Source organism: Eublepharis macularius, chromosome 15 (assembly GCF_028583425.1).
Source record: "Eublepharis macularius isolate TG4126 chromosome 15, MPM_Emac_v1.0, whole genome shotgun sequence".
Lineage (NCBI taxonomy): Eukaryota > Metazoa > Chordata > Lepidosauria > Squamata > Eublepharidae > Eublepharis > Eublepharis macularius.
In genome coordinates, this window is record NC_072804.1 from 15,811,034 (window position 1) to 15,826,348 (window position 15,315).

Genomic DNA, 15,315 nt, shown 5'->3' on the forward strand with positions numbered 1-15,315 from the left:
TGGCAAGCCACTCTCCATTGGTTCCTGTTGTGGGAAAATCCAGACTCCCACAGCAGGAACACATGGAATGTAGCATCCATGGCATAATCCCCTTTTCAATCTACCCCCCAGCAGCTCCACAGACCCAAAGACACGCACCCCAAAATTCCCCACCACCCCCAGAGCAGGCTGGCCAGCCACTCTCCATTGTTCTCTATGATGAGAACTTTTAAACTGTCTTTCCCAGGGGCAATTATGCACAGACCAGGGGTGCCACAGCAGAGGGCACACTCCTGAGTGCAAGCTCATCCCTGGGAAAGCACACCTGAACCACAGACATGAACCCCAAAATTCCCCATCACCCGCAGAGCTGGCTGGCCAGCCACCCTCCATTGTTCTCTCTGAGGACAAACCTTCAAACCGGAGAATCTTACACCCACACATTGAATTAAGTTCAAAATTTTTTATTTTTTCACTTTCATTTACAGCATTAAAGACACACGACACTAGTATCACATCACAACAGTCTTCTAGATATACAACACCTACCCTCACACCAGAGAATCACACACACACATTGAATTACTTGCAAAAACATTTTATTTCTTGGATTTCCTGGGCTGAGGGTGGGAAACTGCATACAGCAACAGCAGTACAACATTTATAAAATCCCCCCAACAGAATCATAGTGACTCAAAGGGAACCGAACCATAGTATCACACACCATTCCTACTCGCTCCACTCCTCCCAGCCCTTCAATATGAACATTAAAATGTTCAAGTTAACAGCAACAACATTTAACGAGGACAACGTGCTCCTCAGCAGCATAGCTTAGTTGGGCTGCTTCTCTGTGTTTCCTGCTGTGTGTGAGTCCCTAACCTCACCTGCCTTTAACCTGTCTCTCCCTCCAGTGGCAATCAACGTTTCTGGGGCCTGTTTTATTTATTTATTTATATTGTATTTGTATTCCACCCTCCCCGTGAGCAGGCTCAGGGTGGATAACAACATCAAGAACATTTCAAACATTCCATATTAAAACATTTAAAAGCATCATACAAAAATATAAAAATAGCAGCACTCTTTTCCCTGAGGGCGGCAATACAATCAATAACAAATAATATAACAGTACAATTGAATATAGCAGCAGCTTAATAACACTGGTGGGCTGCTCTCACAGGGAGGGGGATAGATGTTGTATCCTCCAGCCAGCGGAGGCCCAGCCTCAGTCATAAGCCTGGCGGAACAACTCTGTCTTACAGGCCCGGTGGAAAGATAGTAGATCCTGCCGGGCCCTGGTCTTGGTAGACAGAGCGTTCCACCAGGTAGGAGCCAGGACTGAGAAAGCTCTGGCTCTAGTTGAGGCCAGGCGGGCCTCCTTGGACCCAGGGACTAATAACAATTGCTTTTCTCCCGATCGGAGGGTCCTCTGGGGAATATATGGGGAGAGACGGTCCCTCAGGTATGCTGGCCCAGTCCGCACAGGGCCTTATAGGTCAGTACCAAGACTTTGAACCTGATCCGATACTCCACTGGCAACCAATGCAGCTCGTGCAATATTGTTGTAATATGTACCCTATTTGGTGCTTTCTTAATGATGTGCGCCACTGCATTTTGCACCAGCTGTAATTTTCGGGTCAGTCTCAAGGGTAGGCCCACATAGAATGAGTTACAGTAATCTAAGCTAGAGATGACCGTTGCCTCGATCACTGTAGTTAAGTCACAGGTAGACAGGTAAGGGACAAGTTGCCTGGTCTGCCACAGGTGGAAAAAAGAAGACTGACAACCACTGTGACCTGTGCCTCCATTTTCAGGGAGGCATCTAGGATCACCCCCAGGCTCTTAACCCTTGGAACTGGCACAAGCTGTGCCCCATCAAGGGTCTGGGAGCCGGAGTCCCGAATCCAGTCCTTTGTGGCTCAAGTACAGGACCTCCGTCTTTGTTGGGTTCAGTTTCAGTTGACTGTGTTTCAACCAATCAGTCATGACTGCAACCGCATGTTCCAGGACATCTCAATTATCAGAATAAATTTGTGCCCACAGGGGCTGGAACAGTTTTGGATTGCCTTTTTTCCTCCTGTTGGAGAGGGGAGGCCAAATTGCAGGGTGCATTCCCTTTGCCACTGAGTACCAACTTCCTCCTGCTGGATTTCTACTTCTAAGTTTACTTTAGAGAAGAGTGCGATTCCCACCAGGTCTGTCTGACCATTTGCAAATTTAATGGGGGCACCCCTTCCTGGAAGGACATCTCTTTTGTTAAACAACATGTCCAAGAACTATTTGGCTTTCAAATTGGTCTTGTAGATATAAAAACCGTGGAACTTCTGAACAATCCCTCATAAACCCAAAGGGTTCTATTGACTTTCAATAGCCCCAAAATCCCAAAACTCTTATTACGAAAGAAAATCTTTCTGAGAACAAAAGGGATTTTCCCTGCCCATGTATTTATCAACTCAACACTTGAACCACTCACATGCAGGGGCATGGAGAAGGAAACTCCAAGACGGAATGAGACCCCATCACAGAAGCCTATACCACCTCTCATTGACTCTGTGGATCTGGATGCACTGGACAACGAGATCTTAGATTCCTTCAATACTCTACCAGTCCCTGAACAAGCAGCAATTGTAGATAGACTGGATGCATTAAGAGCAAGCCTACAAGACCATATTCCAGCAACGACTGAATCTGAAATGCAGGCATGCCCTGCTATAGCTTTCTCACAAGTGTGCGCACCGCTGGAACAATGTCTGCACGTGGTGCACCTGGGTCCACAAAGGAGGCCATTGAACTCTGGAGCGTGTGCACCGGAGGAATGACCAGACCCAGGGTCGCCATGTCAGATGAGACTGCCACAGTGAAGTCCTTGAAGGGCTTCAGGACCTCCACTGTCTGGGAGATGGTGAGCCAATCCTCCTGGCTGAACTCACCCTCCTGCCTCCAAGTGTTGCTCTCTGACAGCCACACTGCTGCTCCACCAAGTGCTCCAGCATGACACAGGTGGAGTTCCAGCGAGTGACTGCATCAAAGATCAGGCGATGCTCTGGCGCACCTGCCCAGGTGTGCTTCTGGCGCAGTTTTTGAGTGGACTTCACACTGTGCGAGAAGTGACTCGTGAGCCTCTGACATTTCTGCAGGAGATACTGGAGGTCAATGTCCCGTCACTCTGCATCGACTGGTTATTGACTGGCTAGAATGACTGTGTATTGTGAGACCTTATTAACACCTTGCCCGTGAGGAAGCGGTTGTCGCGAAACGGGAATTGACAAACGCCTGGCATAGACCCGTTGGCTACTCTGCAGGAACAGTTTGTGGTGGCTACTCTGCAGGAACGGTTTGCAGTGGTTGTTCTACTGGGATGTTTGATTGTAACGTGGTCTACACACAGAGAGACTCTTATTTACTTAAATTGCTTACCAGTTGGTTTGATCATATGCATTACTGATGGTTCATTCATTGTAATATTTACTTGACTTTATATTGACTGCATTTACACTGGGCACATTGCAGTTTATAAATTGTTTGATATAATTCAGTTTTGTACTGTTTCTTTAATGTTACAGTTCATTGCATATTGCCTTCCGTATGGTTGTGTTTAGTTAGTTTGTCAAGTGGAGGCACCCCTTTGTTTTTTGCTTGTCACCAGAAGCTAGGCTTGTGAACAGCAGCAGCGCAAGGGGGGGCATCCTCCACTCAGGTGTGGGGAGAGCTGCAGCACTCTCCCTCCCCCTCCCCTCCACCCTTTTGGTCTTAGTGCTAGCCTTTCCCCCGGGACCCCTCTCAGCTTTCCTCTCACTCATGCTTCTCCCCCCTTGAGGCTACACTAACTACCAGCTATTAAGTTGATTTAAAAATAAACCCTAAAGCCCAGCCCAAAGCATGACTTTATCGCTTATCTACCTATTTCTAAACTTGGAGGGGGGGCTCTGTCACTGGAGATGGTCACTTAAATATTTTTAAAGGGCCCTATTTATGTATGTGAACCTAAACCTACACCAAACAGCTGAATTCTTCTTCAGGAATCAAGCTGAAAGGGAAAGCCCATTACAAAAAATGTGCCCAGCTGGGCTCCAAGGGTGTCAGAGGTGGGCAGGGATCCCGAAAGATGGACAGGATTTGACCAATGTTAAGAATTATCAGCCAATTTCGTTGCTGAATAATGACTATAAAATATTTGCGAAAATTATGGCAGAAAGATTAAAGGAATGGATGTCGGAATCTATTGCAGAAGAACAAACTGGATTCCTACCCAATAGACAAATTAAGGACAATTTAAGGACAATAATAAACGCTATTGAATATTACGATAAGCACTGTGATAGGGAAGTTGGTTTCTTTTTTGTAGACGCGGAAAAAGCATTTGACAATTTGAACTGGGATTTTATGTTTGCCACTATGGAAAAGCTGCAAATGGGAGAAAAGTTCACACAAGCAGTTAAAGGAATTTACAAAGACCAGTGTGCAGCTATTGTAGTTAATGATGATTTGACTAAAAAATTGAAAATAGGTAAAGGTACAAGACAAGGTTGCCCATTATCTCCATTGTTGTTCATTTTGATTTTGGAAATTTTGCTGATTCAAATTCGAGAGGATGATACAATCCGTGGCATAAAAATAAAGGAATTTTCCTACAAAGTCAGGGCATTTGCGGATGATGTAATGTTGATAGTGGAAGATCCAGTAGACAATATGCCAAAAATAATGGATAAAATAAAGGAATTTGGTGATTTGGCGGGATTTCATGTGAACAAAAAGAAGTCGAAGATATTGTGTAAGAACATGATGAAGCAAAAACAGCAAGAATTAATGGATATAACGGACTGTGAGGTAGCTAATAAAGTAAAATATTTAGGAATTGAGTTGACTGCAAAAAATATAGATTTATTTAAAAATAATTATGAGAAACTGTGGCAACAAATAGAAAGAGATTTGATAAAATGGAATAAATTAAATTTGTCATGGTTGGGAAGAATAGCAGCAGTGAAGATGAATGTGCTACCACGTGTGATGTTTTTGCTGCAAACTATTCCAATTATCCGAGACTTCAAACAATTTGACAAATGGCAAAGAAAAATTTCAGACTTTGTGTGGGCAGGCAGGAAGCCCCGAGTGAAAATGAAGGTATTACAAGACTCGAAAGAAAGAGGGGGGCAGCAACTGCCAAACATAAGATTATATTACGAAGCAATTTGTCTGACATGGATAAAAGATTGGATAACGTTAAAAGACCGTAAACTGCTGATTTTGGAGGGACACAAAAAGTTGTTTGGATAGCATGCCTATTTGTGGTATGATAAAGTTAAAGCGGACTCTATGTTTTTGCATCACTATATCAGAAGAAGCCTTTTCACAATCTGGAAGAAATATAAGAATTACATGGAAAGTGGTATCCCTTCATGGGTGATACCATACGAAGTAATAGATCCGAGAACTGTTTATAATGAACAACAATGTTTAACTTATAAAGAGATAATGTCGATAGAACGTAGAATACCAAAAATAAAGACACAAGAAGAGTTATCTCCTCACTATGGATGGTTTCAATATAGGCAAATTAGGGATCTTTACAACTCGGGCTGTCTAAAGGGAGCAATAAGACTAAAAAACTCGGAGTTAGAAGAATTGATTCTACAAGAAGGCAAAAAAGATATTTTGAAAATATACAAAATACTTTTAAAATGGTATACGGAAGACGAGACAGTCAAAGTCCAGATGGTGAAATGGGCAATAAACCTTCATAAAGAAATAACAATGGAATCATGGGAATACTTGTGGAAAAATACTTTGAAGATTTCAACTTGTACCAACATTAAAGAGAATGTATACAAAATGATGTATAGGTGGTATTTAACGCCTAAGAAGATTGCACATGGAAATGCAAATATGTCAGATAAATGCTGGAAATGTAAAAAGCATGAAGGATCATTTTATCATATGTGGTGGACTTGTGAGGTAGCTAAGCAATACTGGGGAGATATAATAGAAATAATGAGGTTTTGCAAACCCAAATAAATAAGAGAACCCAGAGTTGTTGCTACTGAACTTGGGAATGGAAGAAGTTCCAAGGCAGTACAGAACATTGCTATTTTACATGACTACAGCAGCAAGACTTTTGTATGCGCAGAAATGGAAAGTGCAAGAAATACCAACTATAGAAGATTGGATTTACAAATTGCTGTACATGGCTGAGATGGACAAAATGACAAGAAAACTTAAAGATCTTGATCCAGGAGAATATATTGCAGACTGGGAGAAATTGAAACAATATCTAGAAAAAAAATGGGATGTGAAAGGAGGATTGTGGCAGTTTGAGAATTATTAATATGTGACTTTATAAAGGGGAGAGAGAAGTAACTTTACCATTAATGGGGAAACTTAGCTATTAATTAATCTAAGCTAATATTAGTAATAAGGAGATTGTATTAAAAAATAGATAGTTTAAACAGTGAAATGTAGATTGATATATTAGAAAATTGGAGATATAGAAGAATTTGAACATGCTTAGAATAAGTGATATAACATATATAGGATTTAGAAAAATTATGGTTAAGAGTAATTTGAGTAATAAGAGGGGTTTGGGGTTGGAAAGCTGTTGGAAGTCAGTAAGGAGGGGAGGAAGGGGGCTGATATAATTTAGATAAGACGGGGAATTTGTGTATTGAATAACATTGTATCTACTCACCAATAAAAATTTTTTTTAAAAAAAAACAAAAAATGTGCCCAGCTGGGCTCCAAGGGTGTCAGAGGTGGGCAGGGAAACCATAGTTAAGGGACTACTGTTGGACAGCCTATTTATATGAATACGCTTTGAACAGAACCTCACCTAATTTTTACTAATTCTTCTCCTACAGAAGCCTATTTAATGGGGGAAACTAGCCTTTAATCCCTAACAATTTATTTTAGAGGGCAAATAATCAATGACGAAAGCCTACCACTAGCCTACCTCATAAGTCCACTATTTAAAACTAATTTCTCTCAGAAACCCAAAGTAAACTAACCAAACACTGCTATAACTACAAACATCACAACCCCCAACCAACAAAACAACAGCAGCAAACAATAAACCTTAACTGTAAAACACCAATACCTATTCTAAGAAACACCAACTCCAACACCAACTGTAAAATTTGCCAAACACCAACAGTAAAAAACAGCAACACCCCCAAGCAAACCCCCTCTGAATCCCACCTACAACTCCCCAACACACTTACATAAACTTACACACACACACACACACACACACACACTTAAAAACAGTAACAGTCCCCCCCCCAACCAACAGCTGGAAAAAATTTAAACCTTCAACAGTAACTTTGAAACTACGCAACTTAAAAACAGGAACTGTTTGCCCCCCACACACCAACAGCTGGAAAAAAGTTAAACCCCCCAATAGTAACTTTTAAACCACACAACTCAAAATAGGAACAGTTCCCCACCACCAACAACTGGAAAAAAATGAAACCTTCAACAGTAAATGTTGAAACTACACAACTTCAAAACAGGAATAGTTTCCCCCCCCCACACACAGCACCACCACCAGCTGGAAAAAAGTTAAACCCCCAACAGTAACATTTAAACCACACAACTCAAAACAGGAACAGTTTCCCCTGCACCATCAACAACTGGAAAAAAATTAACCCCCCCCCCAAATTTAAAACTGTAAATCAGGACCAGCCTCCCCCCAAAAAACACATGCTCCAGCCAGAAGCCACTCAAACCAAAAAATCCCCCCCACACACACACCCAAAAAGAAGCAATCCACCCCCACCCCCAAATTAAAGAGTAATTTAAATTAAGGTTTTTTAAAAAATCCCACCCCTTCCTCCCCACCCACCCAGACAAGCAACCCCCCCCCAAGAAAACCCAGTGAGTCACTGACTCTCTCACCAGTCCTGAAGTCCAGCAGTTAGTCAGGCAGGCAGGCAGGCAGGCAGGTAATCCTCCAGGTGAAGTGAAGTCCAGTCTAGACCTCCAGCCAAAATGGAGACAGTCTGTCCAGCTGTGGAAGTCTCACAATGTCTATGTGTAGGCCAAGGAAAAGGTGGGCTGGCCAAAGGCAAGCCTCCAGTTTAAATCCCCTGCAGCATCTCCTTCCAGAGAATCCATTGGCTGGAAGGAGGATGCAGCAGTGGGATTGGACACTCCTAACTCCCCCTCCCTTCTCTAATCTCCCTCCCTCCTCCCCCTTGGACTACTCACCCCATCCCATCCTGTAAATTAGGCGGGAATCCCTGGGAGGCACTTTGCGGTGTGCTTGCGTTGCATTGCATTGGAAAGCAAACAGGCTAGCAAAGTGCTCCCAGTTGACCCCAAGCAAGATGGGAGGGGGAAGGATGACTCGATGAGTCACTCGCTCCTCTTCTTACCCTCCCCTCTGCTTGGAAAGAGCGGGAACAGCTCTGCTTTTTGCAGAACGTTGATGACCTGTTTGCATTGCAATGTTATGCAAACAGGCCAGCAAAGTGCTTTGCTCCCGGTTGATCCCAAGCAAGAAGGGAGGGGGAAAGAGGACTGAGTGAGTCACTCACTCCTCCCCGCTCCCCTCTGCTTGGAAAGATCAGGAACTCTGCTTTTTGCAGAACTTTGCTGACCTGTTTGCAATGCAGACAGGCCAGCAAAGTGCTCCCGGTTGACCCGAATTGCTTCGGGTTGCTTTGCTTCAGTATTTCTGAAACAGGGCCATTATGCTGGCCCCGCTTCAGAAATACCAAATAATACCGAATCGGGTCAGATTTGGGTATTTAATCCGAATCCCGAAGCACACACCCCGAGGTCTCATCCAAGTGAGGACCCCCACACTACACACATCTAATGAAATGGGCTCTGACCATCAAAGTTTGTGCTGTAATAAAATCTTGTTAGTCTCTAACTTTATCACCTGCTTATTGCTGTAGCTTTTCTGTTAATCTCATTTGGAATTCCTGGTAATGTTGAAGACACTGAAGAAATATGATGATTTGGGCATTGAGTAAAATTAGAAATTCACAAACCCATCTGCAATTCCAAGTAATACCCAGTGTGGCATATAATAAATGGAAAACTATTTCCATAAAAACAACCAATTTAAAAACTAACAATTAGTCATTAATTCCTAAAATGCTATGGCATGGTCTAGGAGAGGCTGGATTTTTTTTAATTACAGAGAAGTTTATTTTGCATGATTTTGCTCTTACACTAGCTGTGGAAGAAGACTGAACCTCCATTTGCTGACACCCAGGAATGGCCATTCCCAGTTTCACAGTCACCACTGCCAGGGCCTGTATATTTTTAAGTTTTTTCCACTCTTTTTTTCTGTTTTGTAATATTTTTTAAGAGCACACAGCAGAATAAATTCAATTTCCAGTTGTACTTCTTTAAATACAAATTTCTTTTGCATCTTCATCATGATGCTGGGCAAATCTGGACTATTTAAAGAGTATAACGTATTATCAGATGCATCATCTTAAAATATAAGCCTCTCTGGAAAGTTAAAGCATGCTTCATTAACAGGCCATTGTAAATTTGGTCTAGAAACTTCAATCAGGACGTAACCAAAAGGACAGAGGAAGAGGGGATTTTTCTAATGGATGAAGTCTACCTATTATATATTGTTTTGACTCCTTAGTTCAGGTCACTATTGAAATAGATAGGGATTATCTCAACTAGGGATGTGCAGTCTGGATCTGAGATTCAAGAGAAAACCCAGATTTTTGCTGATTTGGCAAAATTCAGCTTTCCTTGAATCAAATAAGAAAATCTGGGATCCAGTCATGGATCCAAGCCCCTGGTAAATCCAGGAAATATGGCTTCAGCCTCTGGCTGGCTCCTTCCTAGGCTGATCCAAGCCCCTGGTAAATCCAGGAAATATGGCTTCAGCCTCTGGCTGGCTCCTTCCTAGGCTTCTCCCACTTTTTTTCCAAGAGAGGAGGAGGGGAGTGAGGCAGAGGGAGGACTGAGGTATGGGGGAGGGAGTGACCAATTGGTGCAGGAGTTCTTGTTTGTCTCACTTTTATGATTGACATTGGTACAGTTGGGCTAAATTGTGACAGTGTCCCTTGCTTCAGTTGGGTTTGAGTGGACTTCTCTGTTTTGACATTCTCTGGTTTGATGTTGGTCCCCTGATTAGTGAGGGGAGAGGGGGTTTCCATCCATTCCTTTGCTACAATTTGGTTCTGTTGGGCTTCCTCTTATTTTTGATAATATGCCTTTGGCAGCCTTGCCCCTGTGTTTTTCTGCCAGAGAGCCTGCTTGGATATGTTTCTCACATAGGAAACAATAGAGAGTAGCTGGGCATAGGGGTGTGTATTTCGGATTTCCACTTTGGAAAAAATTCCCGAATCGGACCCGATCTGTAAGGATTTGGAACACCTGAATCAAAGCTTCCCGAAGCAATTCGGGAAGCTTTGTGGCCCCTTAAACTTTGGGCCAGCTGAAGTTTAAAGGACCTTCTGGGCCTGGTTGGGGAGGGGGGGAGTTTAAAGGGGAAAATGCTCCCTGTGCCATTTGCAAATGGTGCAGGGAGCGTTTTACCCTTTAAACTCTCCCCCCTCCCTCCAGCTGGCTGGAAAGAGGCAGAGTTTAAAGGGTAGAAGGTTTCCTGCACCATTTGCAAATGGTGCTGGGGGGAGCCTTCTTCCCTTTAAACTCTGCCCCCCCCCTCTAGCCGGCTGGAAAGGAGCAGAGCTTAAAGGATAAAAGGCTTTCCATGCTGTTTGAAAATGGCGCAGGGAGCGTTTTACCCTCTAAACTCTCCCCCCACTCCCTTCAGCCAGCTGGAAAAGGGCAGAGTTTAAAGGGTAGAAGGCTCGCCGCGCCATTTGCAAACGGCGTGGGAAGCGTTTTACCTTTTAAACTCTCCCTTCCTCCCTCCAGCTAGCAGCGAATGAGGCGGAGGAGGCCTTTCCTGCCCCTCAAATGGCCACCACAGCAGCCATTTGAGGGGCAGGAAGGGCTGGAGGGGGTGGCTCTAGCCTTTCCCGCTGCCCAGCTGGCTGCTGAGGCCCACAGGCAGCGGTGTGGCAGCTGAGGAGCCGGCTCTGGGCCATCCCAGCCTCATGAGGGCTGCCGCCGCTGCCACCACAGCAGTGCCTTCCCGCTGCCCAGCTGATCAGCCTCCCCTCTCCTTGCCGACCATGTAAGCGGGGTTGGGGGTTGGGGAGGTTGCTTCCCCTCACCTCAGTATGCTCTGAATCTTTACGGAGCATACCAAAGTGAGCTAAATACCTGATTCCCAAAGCGGCTTGCCACTTCGGGTTTCTGGTAATTCCGGATTTTTTCCCGCTTCAGGTAACCCCGAAGTGGGAAACCCAAATCTTTTGGAGGTGCACACCCCTGACTGGGCAGCTTGTCCAGGGGTCACTTTGGTTTGGGGGGGGTCTTCAGTTTGGTTCTGTTGAGCTTTCTCTAGGTTGAGGTTGCATTTGAGAGTGTGTCTTTGGCCACTGGCAGTCTTTTACTGTGTCTCTCTGTTTGGAAATGTTTCCTCCATAGGAAACAATGGAGAGTGGCTGGGTACACCTTCTTCAGGGGATCATAGAATTGGACCCCGGAGTTGAATTTTCCTGAAACTTGGAGGATCTTTAGAGGACAGTCAGGAGTAGGGTCCCTGCAAATTTGGTGGAGTTTCCTTGAAAAATGATCTTCCCTCCAGATAGCCCCCAGATAGTTTTCCCCCGTAAGGAATAATGGCTGAATAAGTTTGGAATTCTCTGATCTAACTTAAACGGATCAGAGAATATTTCCCACATTTCAGGAATCCTGTATTTTTTTTAGAACCCTGAAGCCCAAGTCTGGATTTCCCAGATTTGGGGGGTGGGGGGTGCGTGCCCCTAATCACAACTTCAGTTGGGAATAACATTACACTGGAGCAGAAACCTGGTCTCTGATACATGCAAGTAAACGCATTTGGAGGACTAACCATGGTTATGAGAGCTTGTGTAGGTACAGAGGGAACAAAGTCTATATGTGAAAACTCATGTACAAAATGTCCACAGTCAAATAAATGAAACTAAAATGTGTCCATTTAAGTAGAACTAAATGCAGCAGAGAATTCAGAACATTAGACATTAGTGTCAAAATGGTGGCTGTTACAGAGACTTACACTACAAACTTGAAGGGATTTGTTACTTTATAACTCAAACTTTGTTTTTATTTATTTTTGTGGTGTTTTTAACATTAGTCTGTGAAACAAAAGACTTTCTGTATGCGTAAAAGGAGGAACAGGGGAACCATTAACTGAGTTCCCTGGAGGATGTGAACCATGCAAATTAAAATAAATGCATGATTTAAACTGCATTGCCTGATGTTTGTGACTTGGGGTGAGGGGATGGAACAAAATCTATATTTAAAAATCCTTGTGTGTCAGACACGCTTGCAAAGGTGTCAATCCTTCTCTTTTTCCTCCACTAGCTTGGTGACGTGATGGTTGACATTGCAAGTAATATCATGCTAGCCGATGAGCTCATCTTGTGGATGGCACAGAGAGAAGAAAAAGCTTGTACTAGAATTGTACAGTGTTTACAGAGGATTGCAACGTACCGACTAGCAAATGGTGCTCAGGTTTACTCAACGGTAGGGAATTGCATGGAGGGTTTTTTTGGTATTGTTTTATGCTAGTAGTTAGTAGTAGGGTTTTTCAATTAAAAACAAACTTGAAATTCACTCCATGCGCAAATACAATTAATCTGTTGGGGGGGGGGGGGGTCAAAATATTTGAATTTTGACATTTATGTTCCTGTCAGTGTAACTATTCATTAAGAGTTTTATGATACCGGTGACAGTGTCTACATTGCATACAGTACAGAGTGGGGGTTTTGTTTTTGATTTCTACAGTATTCTCCAAATATTGCAGTGGAAGCCTATGTCATAAAGGGCTCAAGCTTCACTGGGATGACGTGCACCGTATTCCAGAAGGTGGCTGCGACAGACCGCACGGGACTGCCTGACTATGGGCGAAGGGACCTGGATGGAAATCTGGATAAGCAACTGGGCTTTAAGTGCAATGTCTCCAATACATTGTCAAGCCTGGCACTTAAGGTTAGACTGATGGAGGAGGGTAGGTTAGGGATAGTTTACACCTTCACCAGAATTGAATTGCAAAGCATTACCTAGATTGTAGCATTTCATATTGCTCGGGTAGAAGTGCATTGTGAATGGTCCCCTGTGCAAAAAAAGAGGATTTTTGAAAGGAAGGCTTGAAGGAACCCTTCCTATGATGTACTCATGCCCCATTCCCTGAGTGAAGCCTCCAGTTAATTCTCTCAAAGATTGAACTACTTCACAGGGTTGATGGTGTAAAATGGTAGATTGTGTGCCCTGCCCTGTGCCACTTGGAGGAAAGGCAGGATAAAAACTTGATAGCTGGATTGGTGGCTGCTCATGGCATTAGGAGTGCACGTGCACTATCTGTACATTTTACTGTCAGTTTGCCTTTTCTTCAAGGTGCTCAGGGTCTTACATGGGTCTTTCTACTCCAATTTATCCTTGGGAATTACTCTGAGAAGGGTGAATGGATCAAGGCCGCCCAGCAAGCTGTATGACTGAGTGGAGGTTCAAGCCTTTGCCTCCCAGGCTTAGTATGAGAAACTGGCTACTATTACAGCAGCGACTCTTAAGTAGAGCAAATGGTGTGCTAGGTACAAGTAAATATGCTTGTGCATATTTGTCCCATACCAGTGTTCACGGGGTGTGGTTTAGAGATTATGAGAACCTCATAAATTATGCAAGACAGTGTTCTTTTGGCGGAAAAGATTCCCCCTTCAAGTAAGTTCAGGGGTGTTTGTGTGTAAAGTGCCATCAAGGCACAGCTGACATAAGGCAGTCCCGTAGGGTCTTCAGGGCAAGAGCTGTTCAGAGGTGATTTGTCATTGCCTGCCTCTGTGTACTGACCCTGGATTACTTTGGTAGTCTCCCATCCAAGTACTAACCAGGGCCAACCTTGCTTAGCCTCTGAGAGCTGATGAGATCATGCCAGCCAGGGCCATCCAAGGTAGGGCTAAGTTTGGGTTGCAGGTATTGAAATCTCTTTTTAAGAGCTGTAGCTGGGGAGGGGGTAGACATCCTCCTTTCATATGCCCTTCCTCACCTTGTGTGGAAAGTATCAGTATTAGCAGATACCTCTAAAAACATCGCTCACAAGTAGAGATGGGCACGGAACGGAAAAAACCAAACCGCTCGGTTCATGGTTCGTTAATTTCCATGGAACACAAACTTAATAAACTCACCCAATTTCCGAACCCATTTCGGGGGTGGGCCAGGACGGCCCCCTTCATGCTCAAAGAAAAAAGCACCCTTTTCCCAAACACCTCCCCAGTCCCCAGTCAGTAAGAAAAACAAAGCAAGAGAAAAAAGAGGCTTTTCAGCCCCTTTTCCAGCAGCCAGAAGTGCAGGCCAAAGATCCAAGTACCAATCACAATCCCAACACCACAGCCAGCCACCAAGCCACCAAGCTCTCCTCCCTCTCCCACGCTAGAGAAACTGAAACCAGGAATCACACGGCTTCCCCTATTTATGGAAAAAGTCAAGAGATTGAACAACACAGGAGCACTCTGGTTGGCAGAAAAACCTGCCTACCATGGTTTTGGAAGGAAGAGATTGGTGTTACCATGGCTGCTGAAGGTCCATCTCCTCAGTTGCCTTGGAGATTCTAACCCCCCCCCCCCCCCCGCCTTTTCCTGGCTGGATAGGCCAGAGTGGGAGCTCTCTAGTTGGCAGGGACAGCTGCCAGTCAAGCCCGGAGGCCTCAGATTGGGGGCAAACTAAAGACTGCCACCGTTGCCTGGGCGAGGGAGTATTTGGCACCAAAAGTGTCCGAACCAGCAATGGAACGGTAAGAAAAGTTCATTTGGTTAGGAAAAACGCGGTCCCACAGAACGCGTGGTTCTTTGACTACGAACCGGCCATTCCATACAGAATTTTGTTCCATAGTTCATTTTGTGCCCATCTCTACTCACGAGTGAAAACTCTCCATATGTGTAGGAAGATTTCCATGTTGGACTCCAGTTGTCCAAATTAGAAAACTGGGTAGATGAGAACCAAATTTCTCACCCAGTCCAAGCAGTATTCAGAAAGGGATGAAGTACCATTGTCTAACACTTCACCAGTTGGCTCATTCAGGCATCCAAGGCTCTTTGAAAACACTGTATGTAGCTTTTGTTGATCTGGCTGATGCCTTTGACTCGACTGACAGGACCCGACTGTGGTTGAGGCTAACAGACATAAACATCAACAATCGCCCACTACTTTTGCTTCAAGAGCTACACAAAGATACTTACGCCCAAGTCAGAGTAGGAACTTCTGGCTCGCTGACAGAATTCCAATCTGGAAGGGCGTGAAGGAGGGTTGCATGCTGGCTCCCCTACT

At 44.3% G+C, this 15,315-nt stretch overlaps 1 protein-coding gene across 2 annotated transcripts in view; it reads left to right on the plus strand.

Moving 5' to 3' along the window:
• The window catches only part of ADGRA3 (adhesion G protein-coupled receptor A3), a 95,485-nt gene that overhangs the window by 66,159 nt on the left and 14,011 nt on the right, over nucleotides 1–15,315 (plus strand). For both annotated transcript variants that reach the window (XM_054999223.1, XM_054999224.1), the window contains exons 11-12: nucleotides 12,364–12,525; nucleotides 12,787–12,990. In XM_054999223.1, the coding sequence (XP_054855198.1) occupies nucleotides 12,364–12,525; nucleotides 12,787–12,990 (366 nt within the window). The remainder of the gene's footprint in view (nucleotides 1–12,363; nucleotides 12,526–12,786; nucleotides 12,991–15,315) is intronic.